This window comes from Crassostrea angulata, chromosome 4 (assembly GCF_025612915.1).
Source record: "Crassostrea angulata isolate pt1a10 chromosome 4, ASM2561291v2, whole genome shotgun sequence".
In the NCBI taxonomy this organism is placed as follows: Eukaryota; Metazoa; Mollusca; class Bivalvia; order Ostreida; family Ostreidae; genus Magallana; species Magallana angulata.
This window is the reverse complement of record NC_069114.1, coordinates 12,956,465-12,980,232: the sequence shown is the minus strand read 5'-3', so window position 1 is coordinate 12,980,232 and position 23,768 is coordinate 12,956,465. Positions and strand designations below refer to the sequence as shown.

The following is a 23,768-nucleotide window of genomic DNA, read 5'->3' as shown; positions in this document are numbered from 1 at the left end:
AGATATAAAGTGTAACGTTAAGATAAGCAAATCCATAGATAAAACAATTGTAGACTAATTTGAAATCAATTTTATTTAATTAACACTTGTTTATTTATACATATTGCGAATTATCAACTGACTAAAATGCCACCATGGCGGTCCAAACGGATGAGAATTGAGACGACAAGGGCGAGCGAAAGTAGAACGGCAAGGACCAGGGAGCAGCGGCCCATAATGGATGATGGCCCATCAGAACCGGTGCAAACCAATTCGGAGGTCACGCAACCATCAAGGACAACGACGTCATCTTCTTATGCCACATGCATGGACGATATTCCTCCAGCAGTCCCATCGGTCCACAACATGCTAGGTATGCACGTTAGCAACGCAATTAAACAAAAAAACTATAGAAAGGCAGAACATTGATCTGGCCTTTATATTGCCTCCTAGACCTGGTGGGGATGAAAAGAAATTAATTGTAAATAATATGGGAGAAATAATATCCAAGGATGCAAACCCCAAAAACTTACCATAGAACACTGGACTGATCTCATGTTTATATTTTCTGGGATTTATCTTAGTGTCACCCTGCTAAATCCCAAGAGCTTTTGAAATACATGCACCGTGTTAGGATGGGGGCTAATAGGGGAGCAGTGGGATGTTCAGTATAGGTTACGTAAGGCTCATAATCCAGCATCATCATGGGTAATAGTGGATTATGAGCTCTGGTTAATGTACATGACCCCAACTTTAACCGTTAACGCTCCTCAAACCCTGCCTAGAGGTACATCTATAGGAAAGTGCTACAACTTCAATTTTAAAGGGTCTTACGATAAGTTTCCTTGCACGTACACTCATAGTTGTTTACGTTATATCGGTCAGCATGCTATCATACACTGCACTCTTGCTCAAACTCATATGCATACTTTTCGTGCCCCCAGATTTCCAACACAACATGCTAACAATCAACCCAGGACACAACAATTGCATTTCAGGGGACGCCAGAACTCCAACAACCCGCGCCCCCGTTTTAGATTTACAAACCCACAAGGTGTGGGGCCTCGGCAAAACCCCTATTAAACTCCCGGCACTGGAGAAGTACTTGTCAGATTATCCAAAAACTCAGACTGCGAAAAGATTATTTTTAGGGTTTTCCCAGGGTTTTCAATTATATTACACAGGGCCAAGAATTCATATTCAATCAAAAATTTGGTATCGGCGTATAAACAGCACAACGAGCTTCGAGAAAAATAATGAAGGAAGTAGAATTAGGACGGGTGGAGGGGGGGGCATTTCGGGATCTACCAATTCCAAACCCCCGCATATCTCCTATCCGAGTGGTGCCAAAGGGGGACAACTCTGGCTGGAGATTAATAACACACCTCTCATTTCCTAAATTCAACAGCGTAAATTTTTTCATAGACCCAGAGGAATGCTCAGTTAAATATACATCTTTTGACTCGGTTATACAGATGATTACTAAAAATTGGTCAGGGGGCATTTATAGCAAAATGCGATATAAAATCAGCTTTTATACTTTTGCCAATATGTCCAGGGGATTTTGACCGATTTGGTTTTATGTTTGATGATATGTACTTCATTGATAAGCGTTTACCAATTGGGTGTTCTGTGTCATGTAAGGTCTTTGAAGAATTTGCAAACATTTTTAAACTGGTTGGCAATAAAAAAAATCTCATGTAGACACAATAGACTACTATTTTGACGATTTTATATTTGCGGGTCACAATGCTTCTGTTTGTAAGGACACCAAGTCTACATTTAATAATATTTGTCATGATCTAGGGGTACCTTTAGCTGAGGATAAAACTGTAGGTCCTACCACTTGCTTAACATTTTTAGGTTTGGAAATCAACACTATTGAAATGCTGGTTAGAGAACCTTATCCAAAATGTGTTGAACTCCGAAATCTTTTAAAACAATTGTTTCCACTCAAAAAAGTCACATTTATGCAGTTGCAGTCAGTGCTGGGAAAACTTAATTTCTTTACAAGGGCAATTCGGCCAGGCCGTGCATTTGTTCGGCGCCTGTATGACGCTACCATCGGTGTCACGCAACCCCATCATTACCTAAGAGTTACTCAATCGATGCGGGAGGACATTTTTATGTGGTGTAGTTTTTTGGAGTATTTTAACGGTGTGGTTTATTTCTTAAGAAAAGAATGGTAATCAGATCAAAATCTCAATTTGTTCACCGATAGCTCAGGGTCTGCTCAACTAGGAGTGGGGTGTATTTGAATGGGGAGTGGTGTTTCTTTAGTTGGCTCAAAAGTTGGAAACATATCGATGGGCATCACGACATGACGCTATTAGAGTTTATCCTTGTGGTTTTATCTGTTATCATTTGGGGCAACAAATTAGCCAACAAAAAAAATACATTTCACATAGACAATCAGGCATTGGTTGCAGTTTTGAACAAACTAACCTCTAAATCTGAGCTTGTCATGTTATTAGTTAGAGCATTTGTCTTAAAATGCATGCGACACAACATTTTATTTCGTGCAGAATATATTTCAACCAAATCTAATAATATTGCTGATGCCATTTCTCGTAAACAGTGAACCAGGTTTCGCCATGCTGCACCAAACGAAAGGAGGGACCCCGAACCTATCCCCCAGTCATTTCACAACCTTATTTCAAGTTTGAATTTGATCGGCTGCTAGAAGCTGCAATATCCGATAACACACATAGGGTTCAAAAAGTCGATTTCCTGTCGTATCAAAAATTTTGTCATCAGTTGGCATTTGCATATTGGCCTCCAACACTATGTTCGGTGGTTCAGTATTTATTGTATCTATCAACATCTGGCCTTGCTTATTCAACGGTCCGTTCGTTTTTGTCTGCAATTCCTTACCATTGCAAGTTACAAGGAATAGGGGACCCAACTTCTCAATTTTTAGTTACAAAGCTTTTGCAGGACATGAAACGCTTAAATCACAATTCTGATCCAGACTGCCTATAACTAAAGACTTGCTTGAAAAAATAATTTTTGTTTTACCCACAATATGCACTAATTCTTATGTAACAAGTCTTTTCTCGGCAGCATTTTCACTGGCATTTCATGGTTTATTTCGTGTCGGTGAATTGACTCTTCACTGTACAATTCCGAACAATATTGTACTTGGTATGGAAAATCTAACTCTAGACACTGAGAAACAGCTATTGTTAATCAATCTCAAACATTCCAAGACTGACCAGGTAGGGAAAGGTACCATTTTGCAAATTGGTTAATTTAAGGGAGTTGCGTGTCCATTTAAGCTTGTTGAGAAATATTTAAGTGTCCGTCCGTTGACTGCAGGGCCTCTTTTTTGTCACTTTGATACGACCCCGCTCACAAGATACCAGTTTACGACAGTACTCTCAAAAGCAATAGTTCGTCTTAAGTTACCGGAGAACCCAAGATACAAATCTCATTCTTTTCGGATTGGAGCTAGCACTGAATTGGCATTGCAAGGTGTTTCTGCGGAAACAATTCAGAAATGTGGAAGATGGAAATCTTTGTGTTACAAGTCATACATTCGCATACCAAAATTCTAACTAAAAGGCTTTGCTTATCTATCGTAGACAAACAAAAAGTGTGGTTAGTGGGGTCCTCAATACTGAAGCATGCTCAATTAGAAGCATTTTTAAGACCTAAAGGTCTTCACCTGAACTTCAAAAGGCTAAATATTTCATTATGGTGGCAGGGGTACAGTGGCCTGAAATTGTCTCAAGTAGGGCAGAAGCTTAAAACCCTTGCAAAGGTGGGTCCTGCACTTAATGTCATTTTAATACACTGTGGGGGAAATGACTTAGGGGAGACTTCAATTAGAAAACTCAGGCTATGTTGCATGAAGCTTTTTCAATTTATTCAAACCAACTTCCCACATTCTAAGGTCATTTGGTCTTGCATCCTTCCACACATACAATGGCGTTACTCTCAAAACTCTCGTGCTATGGAATCACAACGTAAACGCCTTAATTCTTGTGCAGGTTGGCCTTGCGGTATGAAGGCGCAATTATCCGCCATCCTGATATAAAGCGTGACTCCTTGTTTTTCTGTGATAGAGTACACTTGTCAAAATTGGCTAATGCTGTTTTCCTAAATACTCTACAGCGGGGTCTTGAGGCTATCTTAACAAAAGGGCATGCTTGTTATCCGGCTTAGCAAGCTTACCCTAGGGCACGGTTGTAAGTTAAATCCGCTCATACCCCCACCTATATGGTGGCGGAGTTCCCAATCTCTAAAGCCCCATAGCTGCTTTTGAGTTTGGGAACTTATGGCGTGAATGAGCGGCGCTGGTCATTTCAGACTAGCGATGTATTATTATGTGGACATCGACCCCTGCACCTCCCAAGGATCAATCGTAAATTCTTGACTTCTGCACCTCCCAGAGTCAAGGTATTAAACCTGTGAACTTTGAGTGAACTTTGAATGAACTTTGAATGAACTTTGAACTTTGTTTGAATTTGTTGAATTATGTTAACTACATGTATGATGTTACTTGATGTGTTGAATTTTGAAATTTGGGGCATGCCCTTTGTCATGTATGGCGGCCCATTACCCTTCATCAGCCGTGCCCAATCATCGCCAGATTTGAAATAAAATTAAAGAAAATTAAAAATGTTTTACTATTTGTGTTTTGTCGCGCACTTTTCTGAGATAATAGTTTGTTATAAGACCTACGATATTTAAATACATTTATAAGCATACAATGATCGCAATAGCCCGAAAAAATAATACTTAAATAAAATAGAAAAAAAAGAAAATAAAGAACTTCAAGATGCGATGAATATTGGATTTGACTGATTACAAATCATCATAAAAGGTGTTTAAATTGATATATTGAACTTTAAGTAAAAGTTAGTTATCATGATGCCGTATAGGTGATTCCAATGTTTTTTTTTTTAAAACATACGCATTTCTTATGAATAAAGAAGAAAGTCAAAAGGCAGGTGGTCAGAGGGAACATGTAAGCTAGCGTCTTATGTCAACTCTAATATTATAATGCTAAGTTCATGAGAGCGCTCGGTTTGATTGATCGCAAAATAAAAAAAAAGCAACAACAAAGTATCGAAAGTACTGACGATAGTTGATTTTTATTCAGGAGTGAATGATGTCTTGTTTAAGCAATGGGTATTCACCTACTTCACAGATAATGTAACTCATGGCTTAGGATCATCAAACGCATCTAAAGTAATATGGAACAAATAATAAAAAAATCAGTTTTACTCTACAAACTATAGAAATTTTGTATATTTTATAGACCGGAGTTTAATGTCCAGATGAATCCTTATATTTGCAACAAACACTAAATGTGAATGTCCTTTTTTCTTTTTAATGATATGTGTATTACAAAACTGTTTTTAAGAGATTTCATTTCAATTATATTTATCCATGAATGTTATTAAAACAATGAATTAGGAAAAATTTCAGTTAACAAGTCAGACATGAATTCAAGGTATCAGGTCTATTTTAGTAATATTTTGCCCCCCCCCCCCTTTCCTATCTAGTAGGAATACAAAATATGAGTAAGGTTCAATATTTCGCCGCCATAATATCTTAAACTTCCTGTCAAAAAGAAAAGGGGTGAACAGTATTTCGCAACTATACTATTTTTTTTAACCCCAGGTTCAATATTTTAAAAGGGAATCAATATTTTGCAGCGACATATAACAAAAGAGATGTATACAAAGGTGTAAATATATGAACAGGGAAAAAAACCCCAAAATCCTGTACTATATTTATATAAAGGTATATGTTAAGTGCATACGTTTAAAAATGTAGTTCCCAAAATGTACATCTTTTTATGACATTTTTTGACATTAAATAATGCTTTTGAGTTTAATAGATTATTCATTACACCGACAAATAATGATATATATGGTATAATGGTTCAAAAAACTGTTATAGTCCTTTAAAATCAAAGACAACCAGTTTTTTTTGTTCGTATGGCAAATAGTTACTTAGTTTTATTTGAATTTCTTGTACATTCTTTAAATATGAATAGCAATTTTTATTCCTCGAGTTTTTCCGACAAAAGTTGAGCTATAAACGGATTTTGTTGTGTGTCTTAATGTAGAATTGACACTATCAAACTTAATTTTGTATCGGAAATCTAAATATTTCCCTTCGATGGGTAACTAATTTATTGCACGTTTAAAGATTAAATTAGTTGTATACAAGCCATTTTTTTCAACAAACAAAAACATGCAGATATTCAGTGGAGGGAATTATCAGGCTACGACATTTGCCCACCGTTTTTACTGGAAAACGTAGTTTAATAGCACACTTCAACAAATATTCATCGCCAGTACCCCTCGGTTGGCAGACGAAGTTCCAACCTTGTTGTATTATATCTAGAGGAGATATTTTTTTTTCAAAATGTTTGTTTTAAGTTATTTTGAGCAGGGAATGTATACATTTGATTATGAATATGTCAAGAAAATTTTTAGTAAATTCGTCCCGGGGGTCTAGATACTTGGGAGTGGGGGATGGAGGGGGTGGTCGGTCCTGTTCTCAAGCACCTGTGTGTACAGAACCCTAATCATTGTTCGCAATGTATATAACCAACACTTTTACATATGCATGTTTTACATATTACATATATCGATTTACTTGAATATTTTTGGTTTATTCAGAACAGGTACTTGTATCGATGGTAACACAAATACCTCCTTGTTTTTGGGGTATGAATTAACATTTTATTGCGGCGCATGAGAGAGATGCGAGATTGTGAAATTCAATGCTTTTTGACTTGGTGTGTGGTTAAGGTGAATGCCGTCATGCACACTGACACATTCCTTTTAACAACTCGAAGGCTGATGGGCGGAAAATGTGATATTTTTAAATGAAAACCAAAACGGATATTTCATATTTTGTCGTTTTAAACTGTATGTTCCCAGATTAACACAATAACTACACATGTAGTTCTTTAAAATTCAAACGAAAATGCCTTGTTGATTATTTAGATCTTCATTTATAATATACGAAAAACTGTTATTATTAAATTATCATTAGCACTTTACTGCAAAATTGCCACTCTCGCACACAGTACGCTGTAGTAGGACTATACATATACGTTATATAACGACTATAAATAGTTTATAGAAAACAATTACTAATTATGTTTGTATATCTTTATTTATTCAATACGTATTCACACTAGTCAGAGTGAGCTACAAGCAATAAATAAAAGTTAAATGTAGTTTCAGTTCTCTTGTAGTATGTTTTATCTAAAATAAAACTACCATATATTATCGTTGGATACAACCTATATAGAATTTGAATTCGGAGTCATAAAGATGATAGGGAAACGGTTAATGGATTGTTATTCCGATTTTGATTTGGTAGAATCGGAATATTTGTTGAAAACATGACAAATAACTATATATATTAAGTCATTATATTTTAATTTAAAATAGTGAAAATATCGTCATATAAACCACTGAAACAATTAAAATTGCAAAATATTGGCGGCCACCATTTTAAATATATGACTCACATCATATACTATTCCCCTTTTGTTGCCCAAATTCGGTGAAAACTAGAATCACGAGTCATGGTCTATTTATAAACCATATTTGGTTTCAGATATGCGCATTAAAGGCTAGGCGTTGTCCCAAAGCCCGCTTCTGCTTTAGGACTTTGTTAATGTGAAGCTGAATAGAAACAATGGCTCATCACACGCAACTGTGCATTATGCTTTTTGGAACATATCTTTTCTCTACTCTCCTGCTCCTCGAGTGTGTAAGTATCTTTTTTATACAGAACTGTGATTTGTTTTAATCTAAACTGAGACAAACCCGGACAAAATGTAGCCTAGTATCATTATCTGAAATTTCACATCATAGTCATTCTTCATGTTATGTACATGTATAATATTGATAAATAATATTATTTTATTGGAAGTACGTGATTTTGCAAACAAATTCGTTATACTGTTTAACGTTTGAAATCGTTCAATGCATAAAAGAAATGCATAGAAATGAATTTCGTAGTATGGTGTTATTGGTCAGTTAAATTATACTTCGTAATATGCAGAAAGTTTGGAATGATATCTAAGTCTGTTTATCAAAAAAGGGTAAAATGCGACAATTAAGATGAGAAAAGAAAGATACGCGAGTGATCGAAAAAACATATCGGCTGTAACTTACTTTTTAAAGAAACTTACAATGACCGGGTTAATTGAGTGAATTTAACATTAATTCCAAAAAAGACTTTGTCCCCATATTTTTAATCAATCGTTTCTCAACTGCTCTCAGCCGGGGTACTTGTTTCTTACCGGTCGAGAAAGGTACGGTTGGCTGATTCCAGCTTGATTTATACAGTCTGTTTTGTTGCTTATTAAATATGGTTACATTTTGACTGGATGTAGTGTTTTCTTAAAATGTACCATAAACGCGATAGTTCAAATGAATCAATGGAAATTAAAAACTGATAATTATGCATGATGGTAGTTTGAAACAAAAAAGGAAATATGAACATGGGTGTTTATCATAAATCCACTGCCTTGAACAGTGAAGTCGTGTAAATCTGCGTTCTGACAAGACGTGGCTTTGATTCTGCGCATCACAATCAGTGGATGTGCGAATTAGGCGTTCTGGTATGTCCCTGTAATTTGAGAAGCTTGGTGTTTATCCAAACCAAAGGAGTAATAACAATACAAGTCTGCACATAATATCAAACGACCAATACTTTAACATGCTAAAAAATCTTCTCAGAACAACAAACCTACATTGTATGTGATTATTATACGACGATCTTCAGAAAGTGTTGATTCAAAATTGTTGAATCCGAGACCCCCGGATCAATTAGGGATCCCAAGAGGAGTTTCACAGAAATATACAAAAAGATGTTTAAAAATCTTCTTCACAAAAGCTACATACATGTACAATGCCATTACTATGCACGCATCCTCAGATGGTATTACTAATTGTTAAAGACATGACCCCGAGGTCAACACAGGATCTCCACAACTCCACAAGGGTTTAAAATTCAACATGAAAATGATAAAACATCTTAAATTTTAGAATTTGATGCCCAAAACTATTGGCAAGGTGAGGGATGTGGCCCAGGAACCCTTTTAGTTGTTTTTAAGAGATCAAGAATTTCGGTCCCATCACATAGTATTTCATACATTTTGTTCTACTCTTATTTTCTCAAAAAATGGAGAATGTCAATATATTACTACTACACATGAATGACAGTGGTGTATATCTATATTTTATTTGAGTTTACAAATGCTTAAGGTTTATTAGTTTAGGGGGTTGCTTTTTACCAAATGTTTTATCGCTAATTCATGATATACCAGCTGTTATATCAGAGATTAAGCCTTATTCTCTTTGAGAGGGGGGGGGGGGGTTGAGAAAACAAAACTTAAGATTGTTACTCTGGTTAAGACTGATTAATTTCTGTATTTTCTCCTATTTTATGAGCACATTAATATTATTTTTAATAAGGAAGTCAAATTAAGATCAGAAGTAAAATCTTTATAGGCATATAAAGCAATGGACTTAGTCTAGAAATCAATGAAAACTTGAAAATTAAATTAGAATAAATAGGCGGGTATTGCTTCGTAAAGAGGTTGTGCTCTGCCTGTACTCAGCCATAAATAAAACAAGCATTCTGAGAATATTGCACAAGCAATACAAGCCCCCTACCGGTTTGTATTGTTTTATGAAAGCTTCAAAGAATACAACTATTTCAGAACTATTTCATGTATTACTAAACGAGATGTTATACTTTGTATGAGATAAAGAACAGGGGATATTCAAACAATACAGTTGTAATCGTCGAAATTAAAAACAAACTGGGTAAAATAATACTCTTTATGTAATATTGTTGATCTGGCAAGGATTGATATCCTTGAACATATTTTATGAACATAAAACATGGTTGTGTGTATATACTGCCATTTATTTTTGCTAATAAGAAAAATTAGGCAATAAGGGGAGGTCTTCAAACAGTAATAAAATCAATTACCAGACATTGAATGTAAGTTATAAAAGGTGAGCAAATGACCTCCCCCATATTAATTAAAAATGTATACAATATCAACATGTACCAAATATACATACAACAAAAATATTGTTGAACAAAAACAGCATTTCACACATCAACAGCAACTACATGTGTCTAATACAGTGCAAAATAAATCCCCAACTACAAAGGTGATGAAGGGGAAGGAGGGTGGGTTGATTGCGGTATTTACAAACTTGTTGACAGCTGACAGTTAAAATGACGTAGTCAAAACATCGCGCGACTAAACGCCGCACTCCGATTGGCTAATGTAGACAATTAAAGAAGATCAGCTAAATGCTCAAAAATACTCGAAAATAAGAATTACAATTATATTATGTATAGAATATTATTTTGGTACTGGCATAAAAATAACATATCACAACTTACATAAATGCTATTATTTACAATAATGCTGTATTATATTATCTCCTGTAATTTCGCTGTTTCATTAAGTATTCGCTTGTAGAAATATGTGAAAACAATGCACAGTATCATTTTGTACCGTCTGCTGTACCACGAGTTAAACAGCCATACCCGATAACAAACCCGAGTGTAATATTACAAAAAAACAAACAAGAGGCCAACGGGCCACATCGCTCACCTGAGCAACAATAGGCATGATAAAAGCAGCTTCATGGAGTTATTATGCAAAATATATGGACATTGTTGTATAATATATGTAGATCCTGTATAAAACAAATTGTTTCCCTCTGAATGTTCTTATGTCTCTTTTTTAAAAGGATGATTTTACAGTCATATCACATTCAATATTGCAGTTCTCAAAAAGACCCTTTACAATTGTTTATACACAGAATATAAATCTACATCAAACTCTGAACCCCTTGTAATGCCCATTAATCGCCAAGGGGCAAATTTAAACAATTTTAAAGAATCAGCAATATATAAAAATGCTTACATATAAGTAAAAGCATATATATAAAATAACATTTCAGTTTTTGTGAATAATAAAAATGTTTTTCTTTGTACAACTGAATCCCTAATGTGGCCCCACCCTACTCCTAAAGATTGTGATTTGAACAAATTTGAATCTACACTATCTGAAGTTGCTTTCACTAAGGTTACAGATTTTCTAGGCAAATGATTTTTTAGAAAAAGATTTTAAGATATTTCTCTATATATTCCTTTGTAAAAAATTGTCCCCCCCCCCCTCTTGTGACCCCATCCTACACCCCCCCCCCCCTCGGGAATCTTTATTTGAATAAACATTACATTTTCACTGCCTGGCGATGCTTCCAAACAAGTTTCAGCTTTCCTGCGCAAATGGTTCTTTTTTAAAGATTTACTCTACAAATTTCTATGTAAAAAGTCGACCACCCTCCCCATCGAGGTCCCACCCTACCCATAAGGGTCATGATTTTCACAACTTTAAATTTTCACCACCAAAGGATGCTTCCACACACGTTTCAGCTTTCCTGGTGTAATTGTTCTTGAGAGGAAGATTTTTAAAGCATTACTCTATATATTCCTATGTAAAACTTCAATCATCCTTTGTGGCTCCACCATACTCTCGGGAGTTATGATTTTCACAAACGTTAATCTACATTACCTGAAGATGCTTCCACATAAGTTTTAGCTTTCCTGGGCAAATGGTTCTTGAGAAGAAGGTTTTAAAAGTTTTATTCAATATATTCTTGATTATTCAAAGAATCCCTTACCCCAATTGTGGCTCCACCCTACCCCCGAAGGTCATGATTTTCAAAACTTTGAATATTCACTACATAAAGGAAGGTTCTACACATGTTTCAGCTTTCCTGGCATGATGGTTTCTGAGTAAAAGATTTTTTAAAGATTTTCTCTATATAATCATATGTAAAAATGCACCCCCCCCCCCATTGTGGCCTCACCCTACCCTGGGTTTAATGATTTTTACAACTTTGACTCTACACTACCTGAGAATGCTTCAACACACTTTTCAAGTTTTCCTAGCCAAATAATTTCCAAGAAGAACATTTTAAAGTTTTACTCTATATGTTCCTGTGTAAAAAATTCAACACTCATTGTGGCTTCACTTTACCTTTGGGGGTCATGATTTTCAAAACCTTGAATCTTCACTACCGTAGAACGCTTCCACACAAGTTTAAGCTTTCCTGTGTTTCCTGTGCAAATGGTTCTTGAGAAGAAGATTTTTAAAGATTAACTTTACACATTCATATGTTAAAATTTCACCCCACTCCCATTGTGGCCTCACCCAACCCCTGAGGGTCATGATTTTCACAACCGTGAATCTACGCTACCTAAGGATGCTTTCACATAAGCTTACACTTTCCTTGCCAAATGGTTCATGAGAATATTTTTAAAGATTTACTCTATATATTCCTATGTAAAAATTCGACCCCCGCCCCAATGCGGCCTCATCATTTCCCCAGGAGTCACGATTTATACAACTTTAAAGCCACACTAAACCTGAGGATGCCTCCACACAAATTTCAGCTTTCCTGGCCAAGTGGTTTTTGAGAAGAAGATTTTTGAAAAATTCTCGAATATTTTCAATAATTCTTAATCATCTGCCTTTGCAAAAGGGCATGGTCCTTAATTTTCACAACTTTGAATCCCCTTAGCCTAAGGATGTTTTGTGCCATGTTTGTTTGAGTTTGGCCCAGTGGTTCTTGAGAAGATGTTGACAATGTAAAAGTTTACAGACAGACAATAAGACGGACGACAGACAAAATGTGATCAGAATAGCACACTTGAGCTTTCACTCAAGTGTAAAAAACTGCCGATTAAATTTAGAACACCATACTTGACACTTTTAGAAAGAACTTATTTGTTTGTTAGAAATGATGTTGGACAAACAGACGGACGCAGAGGCAAGCTTAAGTCCCCTCCGGTGAAAGCGGTAGTGGACTAATAAAACACAGCACTGAAATACTACTCTATGTATAAGACATTAGATACATGTAGCCTGTCCTCGATTACAAGCACTGCCGCAAGCTCGTCAAAGTTATGACAAATGTTACTCACGTAGGCAATGTTGCCCCTGGGCCTTTGAAAAAGCTCTTGTATTAAAATATCATTGCAAAAACATAAAGTCGTAGTAAGAATGTAAACATTACTAACAATACGATTTAATATTATTCAGAGAAAGCTGAAAGGTTACGAGTTCCCGGTATATTCAACAAAAAAATGCCCTGGAAATCAAGCAGAGTGGATAAACAGGTCCTCTGCTATCAACTGCACGGAGAAAAATGGATACATGTGTACACCAAACGAAAACTTTACAGACTTGTTAGAATTTTGTTACATATATCCACGAATACTGGTTAAAGAAGGTAAGGAAAATTAATATTAACACTCTTGTTAATAAACTAAATGTGCAATTTGCTTGCATTCAACAAGACAATTGATTCATTCCATGATGTTCTATTTCGTTGTAGATCTCTGTTTATACTTGGACAAACGCGTCTCTAGAGTTAATTCATATAACTGCCGCAAATTTACACATGGATGCCCTGAATTGAAATATTTCTCCTCTGAAACATATGTTCGTAAGTAAACGATCTTCATATACTTAATGGTTTAATTTTTTCATTGTAATACCACTCTTTTAAAAACTCAGAACAACCACAACTGCTCTAATCGGTATATACAAGTTTAACTGTTATTTTCTCGATCACTTGAGTTACTCAGGTGACATTTTGCAATCGGTATTCGTCCGTCTTCGTTAATAGCTTTTTTCTAAAAGCTAAACGACCAATTGCTACTATTTTTGGTTTAAAGTACATATAGGATAAAGGGAACCATAATTGTAAATAATAATCTCATAACCTTAATACATGTATCCCCCGGGGCCTCATGAGTGGGGCTAAATATGCACAAATTTTTAAGTCTTCGATTTGAGAAAAAAACCTAACTTAATGGTTACGATGTCCATACAGTTCCCTACAAAAATTGTGAAATTCGTGCCACCTGTATCAAGGTTAAGGCCCCAGGGCTGGATCAATATGGCCATATAATGAAAATGTATTAAATCTTAATTAGATAACCCCCTCAATCTTTTATTTCTTATTCATATTTGAGAAAAACAACATTCATGGTTATGATGTCCATGAAGCCCTCTACCAAAATGGTGAAATTCATGGCTCCTGGTCAGGGGTTTAGGCTACACGGCGGGCTAACTGCAATAATGTAGCTCTCCCTTCCTGGGGGGGGGGGGGGGGGGGTTAAAAATGTAAAGTTCCAAAAGACACAATTATTAGGGGTAGCGTTTAGTGTAAGACTATTGGAAAACATGACGCCAAGATATATCCTCTTCTCCTGTATTATGGTACTTGAATACTACAGTAATTGATTTATATTCCCTGCTGTATATTCATCTACTAGTACATATACCATGGTGTTTAGTATCAATCATTTGTTGTTAGGTCTATGATTGATTAAAACTTTTTTATTTTTATACAAAGAAATGTCATGAAGTTTATATCAAAATTATTCAAAATGTCTACAGATCCGAGTTGTATGGAAATTGAAAATGGGTGTTTCTCTGCTGAACCTAGTTGCAAAAGGTAAGACGGCTTCAGGTTTTTTTTTACCACCAGAGGACGGTCGGTTAGTTAATTAACCGTATTTTAATGCTGATTCACGTGTATTATAAACTATTCATGGTCATCCAGACGCTTTGTACATGTACATTTATAGAAACGATTTAAAACTTTGCTCAGAGAAAGCGTCTGTTTGAATGCCAAGTTCTACGGGTAACTGTGAAAATATGTTCGTTTTTAAAAGTAATGATAAAGTAGTATATTCACATTCACTTTCTTTTGCCCTATTGAATTGCATTGATCGATTTGAGTAATATTTACGCATAACACAGAAGACCCAATCACCAGATCTGGTACGTATAAATACTGAAAGTATTTCTCGTAAAACATGACTGACTCTCCTTGCCGATTCAAACCAGATCACACCCTGATATTATATTTATGCTGATCAACAATTTATTGGTGTCAATATTTTTAACAATTAAATGAAATCAATTTCAAATTAATTTCAAATTATCTTATTATATCTACCAAGGGTTATATTCACTGAATAACAGATTTTAAAATAATATTGTGTACTTAACGAGGCCGGGTCTAATTTGTTCTGCCCTAGATTTTTGGATGAAACTTTTTACATGAATTTCTACTGATATAATTATTATTTTAAGATTAAAAAATAAGACATTTACCACACCGTTTGTTTAGGGGGTCATATCAAAGTGTGTTAATCTTTAACACAGGACCCTATGGGATTTTGCTTGAAATGTATCAATTTTGCATATTTTTTACATTTTTTCAAAACTTCTGCCCTAGGGATTTCTTTTTCTGTTCTACATATTAAAGTTATTGCTAAAAGGCATCTAATGGTCAAATAAAAAAAACCTTTTACCTCCTGGTTTGTTCCAGGGGTCTTATCAAAGTTGATTTTTGTATGCTCAATTTCCCAGATTCGTCAGATAATGGCTATTTTTTATTTGACAAAAGCGGAAAAGGTGATCTGAATAGTATTATTAAAACATTCAGACATATTTAAGTAATAAAAAAATATATAACATCACATATTAAGGGTCATTGATATAAAATACATGGTTACTGTCTGAAATATATGAATTTAGCTATATTTAGGCGGGTTAAAAAAACGTGACAGAAGGCTAGGCTTGCTGAACCCTCTTCACGTTTTCGACCCGAGCCTAAATATAGCTTATACTTCGAGACATTTATGTTTATTCCACAATATAACATTATTTTTACGCATTAAACGAGATATTTTCAACAATTTTCGCTGAATATCTGCAGTTGAAACTATCACGCCATGGCGTCAACCAAGCAAAAAGATGACGTCACAATACAAATGTAACGCTGCGCGAAAGCGTGCGTACTCGTTCTGTACTCGGCCTCGTTAAAATGTATAGTGTTGTGCACTATTTCTGTCCGCATAATTCGGCTGTTCCAATGGCTCTTCGGTTTATTGCGCATTTACTCGTAGAATAAGGCAGAAATTTTGACAGATAAATCTTTTTGTCGAAGGCAAATAAAGTTAAATTAAACGTAAATATAAGGATTGAATCATTATTTCTTGAAAGATGTGTCTCGAAACTGCAACGCGTTATTCAATTTGTATGCACACACCGTTGCAGTTATGAGACCACATCTTTCAAAAAATAATGATTCAATGCTTCAGTGTTCAAAATATAAGTTAAATTTGCATTGGTGATTTTTAAAGCTAATTTTTAAACACACTAGATGATATCCCCCGTACGCGCGGGAATTTACACGTTACACATTATTATGATACAGTGTTAATATTCTGAACGATATTTTTCGTTCATTGTTAAGTTGTATTTACTGTTTCCGATTGTTTTCTTCATTGCTTTCTTAAACTATTCTTTAGTATTAACATAAAAACCCAACTGCATGGGTAGATATATGGGTTGAACAGTTTGAACAGTTTATTTTATCTCTTTGGTTGTAATGTACAACATAGAGAATATTACAAACATATACACAATATATACTTTATGCGTGAGTAGAGAAAAAAATAAACAATTCTAACGATTCTCTACAAAATATTTATGAAGTATTAAAGTACAATTTTTTATGTAGATTAATAACCTGGAGGTTTAGCCTTCTCGCTAACAATATTTATAAACTTACGTAACTTGCTTAATAAGCTCACATTGTTTGAGGAAAAAAGCTCGTTAAATGTACAAATATTTGGTCTAAAAAGATATCATTTTGATATATACTTTTCTCTTTCGTTCATCAACACAGTGCAACACAAAATATAGTAACCTGTTACTTCTTTCTATGTCATTCCATCTACATTTACCAGTTTAAATACGTAATTTATGGTTTGAAGTTCAAAATCTAGCTAAAACTTGTTTCATAAAATTACTTAAATTACAATTAACATACGATTGGCATCTAAAGTCTAAATAAGTAAACAACTTGTATATAACACCTTTTGAAGAACTATTGCAGATTGATTCCCAGTTTTGTTGAAACTGTTAGTGAATCTGTTAGCTTTTGTTTTAAGCTTTTGATTAGCCAATCATGATTAACTACTTGGTTATTCATCCTCATATTACTATACCCACTGTCATCTAAAATTGATTTCGAGTTTTTTAGCCATTTGGATTTCTAACCATTCACATATTTAGCATAAAGTAAACTATACATTATGTAACAATATTTTGACTGTTTTCCATGAATAATTGTTAACCAAAATGCAATAATTATTGTCTTGATAAGTAAAATTAATGGTACTCTCTCTAATTTTCCATATATCATGTAATTTGGAGTAGGCGACTTAAGATGAAAAAGTTGTTTACAAAAATTAACATGTATTCTTTCTATTATAGCAACATTACTGTATCCCCATACCTCGCAACCATATAACAGTATAGGAACTACGATCTTATCAAACAAATGCAACTGATCATCTTAAGAAAGATGCAGTTGATTACCCTTTTTTAAGAATCTCATACATAGCTTAAGTAGCTCTTTCAGTTGTATATTTTTGTCTTAATAAAGGAACCCGATGACGAAAATATAACTCCAAGATATTTAAAGTTTTTTACAATTTCAACTTCTTCACCATAGTAATAAAACACATTATTTTTCATCCGTCCCTTTGTAAAAATAACTATTTTTGTTTTTTCAATATTAAATTCAAGTTTCCATTTTTGACAATGAAGTAGGAAACTATTAAGTTGGTTTTGAAGATCTTCAGGTGTTTCTGAGAGTAAAATTTTATCATCAGCTTTCAAAATAATCAACAATCTTAACAATATCCCAAGCTCATGTTTAATTTCATATGATATTGTAGAAACAACAATATTGTTAGTAGTTATCAAAAAAGATTCTACATCATTAAGAAATAAAGCAAACAAAAATGGTGATAAATTTTCCCCTTGACGCACTCCTATTCTGCATGGAAAATATTCAAAAAAATTATTTGTACAGCAATTCTCGACTTACATTCAAATACATCTTAACTATTACATCAAAGCATTTTCCAGCAATACCATTTTGTATAAGCTTCTGCCATAGTCCCACTCTCCATACATCGTCAAAAGCAGCTATAAAATCAATAAAGTTCACTATGCATTTTCTTTTTTGCTATCAAAGATAATTCAATCAAAGAATGTAAAGTCAATATATTATCTATGGTAGAATAATTTGATCTGAAACCACCTTGATTCTCATTCAAAATATTTTGTTGATCGGCATATGTGTTTAACCGTTGGGACAATATAGATGTAAAAATTTACCCATGCAACTAAGAAGGGTAATTGGTCTTGAATTTTCTGGGAGATTATCATTACCTTTTTTTATAAATAGGCAGGGTATTACCCACAATATAAGCTTCGGGTAATATTGCAATTTCAAACACAACATTAAATATTCTTACATAAATGGGCAACATAAGACTGGCTGAAGATTTGATATATTCATTAAAAATACAATCGCTTCCAGCACTTTTATTATTTTTACAATTGGCTAAAGCTTGATTAATTAACTTCTTCTTCAGTTATAACATCATCCAAATATTCATCTGCATCTGAGTCCACGTGTGGTACAAATTCGTTACTTTCTATGTCACCCTTATTCTTATTTTTAAAATATTCATAAAATTCATTAATATTAACCTTACATTTTTTATTTACTTTTTTATTTATTATTATTTTCCAGTAGTTTTTAGGGCTCCCTGCTCCTTAGTTTTCTTATTTTTGTCATTATAGTTTTTGTATACTGTTTCATGCTTTGGTCCATGATTTTCTTACATTAACGTTCTCTTTCCCGAACCTCGTCCTTGAATATGATTGACCCCATACTTTCTATATAACCGTTTTGATCTTTGATATTTTTTACGGGCTATAAAACATTCCGTATTGAACCAGTCCTTTGTTTTCTTTGGTTTTTTACTATGATTTTAATTAATTTTAGATGTGCCAAATGTTTTTAAGCAGAGTTAAAAAGTAAATTAGCAGTGTTTGTAAAGATATCATCTACATGTTATTTGCTTAAATTGTTGGCATCAATATTATTTAGAGAGGATAGAACTCTCTCATAGTCGTGCATATCAATGGTTCTTAAAAATGTAACTGATTTCTCAGCAACCCAAGGTTTTGTTTTTATACATGGTAAATCAATAATTGACCTTTCAATTTAATCAGTATCAACAGAATTAAAGATATTCTTTGTCTGAGTATTTATACCTATTGCACACAGTAATGGTATATGTATATCAGAATATAACTTGCTAAAATCTAGAACAGAAAAATCAATGACATGTTCAAAAATTATATACTACTAATTTCAAACTGAGATTTCTCTGTTTATGAATATGATTAAGTTGGGGAATAGCTTGGTAGGATGCCACTCGGCTTTCTACTGGTTGCCAATGGAAAAGAGAAACAATTCCGTAAATTAAAACAAGTTCTTTATTCTTTAAACGTCGGATGGAAAGTGAATTAATACAAAAACATATTTCGAAACACCCTGTAGTAAAACACAGCAATGATCGGTTTTACGCTTTACGGCTTATAATCTAAGGATCGATAATTCCGCATAAGTATAGAAATGCATAACGCTTATAAAATGTAAAACTAGAAAACAAAATATAAACTGTTGTCATTAAATAATTAGAGAGAAAATAACTTACAAATATTACTTAGCTGACGAATTTCTACCGATTCTTAAATTCACCTTCTCGCACTGAAGAGTTCACTACAGGTTTACAATATTTACGCGGCGAATTCAAACTTTATAAAAACAGCATTTAACAGCATAGAAGTTCAATAATAAAAACCACACATTTAAACAAAATGAAGCAAAATTATGTATCATGGCATAATAAACAATGACGCGAAATATCTTTTATAGAAAATGAAAACTAAAATTCTGGAATGACGAATTCATAGTTCCGCAGAATAATAAGAAATATTTAGTTAATCAATGTTCTTAAATCCGTAAAACTAAAACAAGTCCTTTATTCTTTAAACGTCGGATGGAAAGTGAATTAATAAAATTCACTCACCATCCGGCTCAATTTGGAATTGCTCTCATTGACCAATCAGGATACTTGATTTAAATGCTAGCGGGCTAATTTCACAGAATTTCTTCTACGAGCTGACACTGATTACTAAAGGCCAAAAAGGTGATAAAGTCAATTAGATGAATTTCGATGTACGTATGTTAAAAAAGAGAAGATTAAGTAAAGCCGAAATGATGAATAAGTTTTTTGACGTAATGAAAATAGAATAATCTTCGCGAGTCGCTAAAGTGTCGCTCTGATAACACAAAGAATTTATCTTCAAAGGTTTGCCTGGACGAGGAATTTGTCAGTTTATTTAACAAATTAAGTTATTGTCCGACAATCTGTCGTAACTAAATAAATTCCAGAAACGTGTCAAATGGTTTAGATGCCATGGTTATACAATTAAAAAGTAAAACGCTACCAATAAATTTTCTCGATTAAGAAATAAAGTAAAACTTTAAACAGTGAGAAAAAAAGCAAAGCATTTAAAGTAAGTAGAATTTAAATGATTAAATTGTTATAGATAGTTTTAAACTCTCTGAATATTAAAACTTTAATGTAACACTAATACAGTAATCAACAACATTTGATTTTATTGTGGTAAATTTTCCTTCTTATAATTGACCATTCATTAAATACATATTATTTATTTTTTTACAAAAATTTAGTAAAAAATTACCAAAGTTGTTCTTATTCTTATCAAACGATTTCCTTATTTTTGGAACTCCCATGTTATGTAATTCAAAAATATTGGATAAACAATCTAGATCAGGATCATCTAAATCATACTCGTGGTTTGAGATATTATCTAATTCAATAAAATCATCTTTATCAGAAGTTCTTCAGTTAGAATCACCAATTAAACAAATATGACTAAATTCACTCTTTAAGTTAAAAAATTCTAGTTCAATTTCATTAAATGCTTCGTTTGAGCTATAAACAGAATTCTCTGGAGGTATGTAAACAATTCCTAAAACCAAATCTTCAACAGAATTTACTAAAACAGACTTTAACTTTAGCCAGTGTACATATTTACTATCAGTGTGAACAACAGAAACATTATCTTTCAAAGATCTTTTGTAGCCAACAACAATACCTCCAGAGCGTCTGTAAGAATATTCATGTCTATTCTTAGCATCAAATAAAAACTCAGTATTCTCTACTGGTGTTGTATCGTCTGTTTTTGTTTCTGTAAAACACATAGAAAGAAGTAACAGGATAGGTAATTTATGTAACAGAGACATTGGAGATGAATTTCACTATATTTTGTGTTGCACTGTGTTGAAAAACGAAAGAGAAAAGTCTATACTTAAATTTTAACCTTTTGAGACCAATTATTGTGAAAAACGAGCTTTTTTCTCAAACAATGCGAGCTTATTATGCAAGTTATATAAATTCATAAGTATTGTTAACGATAAGGCTAAACCTCCTGGTCATGAATTCCTATTTATTTATCTACATAATAAATAGTTCATATATGTTTTGTAGTGAACAATTATAAATGTTTATTTTTTGTTCTTTACTCACGCATAAAGTATATATAATTGTGTATATCTTTGTAATATTCTCTTTGTTGTAAATTACAACAAAAGAGATAAAATAAACTGTTCAACTTTTCGTCATGACGTTAATAAGTCAACCCACCTTTTTAATTACCCCGATTTCTTTCCCCTTTTCCACCAGAGGTTGTGCTTCACAAGCTCTCTATCATTCAGAACTAAAATTGCACATTCAAAAAACGAATTGGCTTATCAATGTTTTCAAGCATGCACGGATCCATTTTCGGGGGGGGGGGGGGGGGGGGGTCCGACGGTTATTTGAGTTTGCCGGGGGGGGGGGGGGGGGTCTTAGACAAACTTTTGGCAATGTTATAATGTATATTTAAAGAAATTTGATTTAACCGGGAAAGGGGGTCGATACGCGCATGTCAACACTTTATTAATCTTAACTTCTATAAATACTCTAAAAACGTCACCTGTGGCTATATTCGTTCTTTGAGCAATCATTCAATAGCATTTCATTGAAAGTATATATTTTCATTTTGATGCAAACTACCCCTGACTTGGATCCGCCAAAGCGTGTCCTCTACCTCACCCATTTTTACTATTTTGGAACTTTTTTATCGAAAATAAAAGTAGGTTTTTGATTAACATCACAATAATTATTTATCAGTGAAAATTCAGTTAAAGCTTACGAACATCATCTCACACGTGTTGAAATACCAAAGGTGTACGCAGTTACTCTGGTGCAGGCATTACAATGTATGCATTTAATTTGCAAAATGTCTTAATTTATAGGTATATAATTTTAAAAATAAAAAGAATCTTTCCTTTCAGATTCAAACATTTTACGTTTATGAAAGGTCTGCAATAGATCTGGAACATTTTATTACTTAAATACTATTTTTTTAATCTAAATTGCAGACAACCTTTACAGAGCAAAACTTCAAACGACGATACTCTTCCAATCATTTTGGGTGTATTTATTCCTGTATGCATTCTTGGACTCACCGTGATCGGAATAAGTGAGTGTATATACATGTACTTATCAAACGTTTTATTACACTATATTAATTTAATTCTGTTTCTTTAGCGCTGTTTTATTAGATATTTATGTTCTGTGTAGTTCGTAAAATTAATATATATGCTTAGTTTTTTAAACCAAGGATGTCTGTCATATTGTCCTCTGTATGCCTAATTGTTGAATCTACATGAACTGCGAAATCTCCATAATTTGAACCAATACTACCATATTGTTTTGTCTTTCATTGATGGCTTTAACATTCAATTAATGGTAATGATTATTTGATATACAGCATGTTATACACCTACCTAGTGAGTGTGACAATGAATAAAGAATTCACACTTTAGACTGGTGGTCAATCAACTACAAATATAAACAATCAAATTGCAGATGCATAAAGTTTTGGTAGCACTGAGTGTCAATGCTGGTTTAGTTAGAAGAATCGTAACTCTACTGCTCGTGGCACTTCGAAATTGGTTTCAACGGTTTTTTTTTTATCTTGAAAATAAAATTTATTTTTATCCTAATTATAATAATTCTACTGATTGGGTCTCGACAATCACGTGGCATGCAGTGCATTACAACTTCATATTTTCCTGACATCGTAATCGTAAAATATTACGCTAACATTATAATTTTCATTCCATGCATATGAAAAATCTCGAGGATGGGCATACGACGAATCAACTAATCAATTCTAAAAAAAAGTTTTAAATGCCTTTTTATAATCAGAAAACTATCAAAGAAAGAAATCCTATTCTTTATTGCATGAGTTTTCGGGAGGTATTAAGATTTATTTCCTCAGAAATATCATATTTCTTTCGGGCGTCGCCCTCGGGAATTATGATTAATCTAGGGAGAATAAATATGCATACCTCCCGAAAATTCATGCAATACAGAATAGGATTTCCTGATGCAATACATTAATAATTAGCGAAAATAAGAGTCTGAAACACAGTTTCATCGATCCACGAATCAAGTGATATGTTGAAATGTTTGGAATATCTTCTCGAAGTTTTTCATCAACGGTCAGTTTAAAAAAATATGTTAATATTTTTCGACGAACAAACATTACGATTTATACGTTGATGTTAAACATATACTTCTGTATATAACTAATCTAAACAAGAGGTCCATGGGGCCACATCGCTCACCTGAGCAACAATGGCTGTTCAAGAGATATTGTGCCATATGGCCCCTCG

At 33.7% G+C, this 23,768-nt stretch overlaps 1 protein-coding gene and 1 pseudogene across 1 annotated transcript in view; both read left to right on the top strand.

The window, feature by feature from the left end:
- The first annotated feature begins 98 nt into the window (after positions 1–98).
- Positions 99–4,146, top strand: LOC128180111 (uncharacterized; annotated as a pseudogene).
- A 3,507-nt stretch (positions 4,147–7,653) lies between these two features.
- Positions 7,654–23,768, top strand: part of LOC128180109 (uncharacterized) — a 43,711-nt gene continuing 27,596 nt past the window's right edge. The window contains exons 1-5 of the mRNA XM_052847972.1: positions 7,654–7,728; positions 13,103–13,292; positions 13,398–13,508; positions 14,468–14,525; positions 22,467–22,567. Of these exons, the coding sequence (XP_052703932.1) occupies positions 7,654–7,728; positions 13,103–13,292; positions 13,398–13,508; positions 14,468–14,525; positions 22,467–22,567 (535 nt within the window). The remainder of the gene's footprint in view (positions 7,729–13,102; positions 13,293–13,397; positions 13,509–14,467; positions 14,526–22,466; positions 22,568–23,768) is intronic.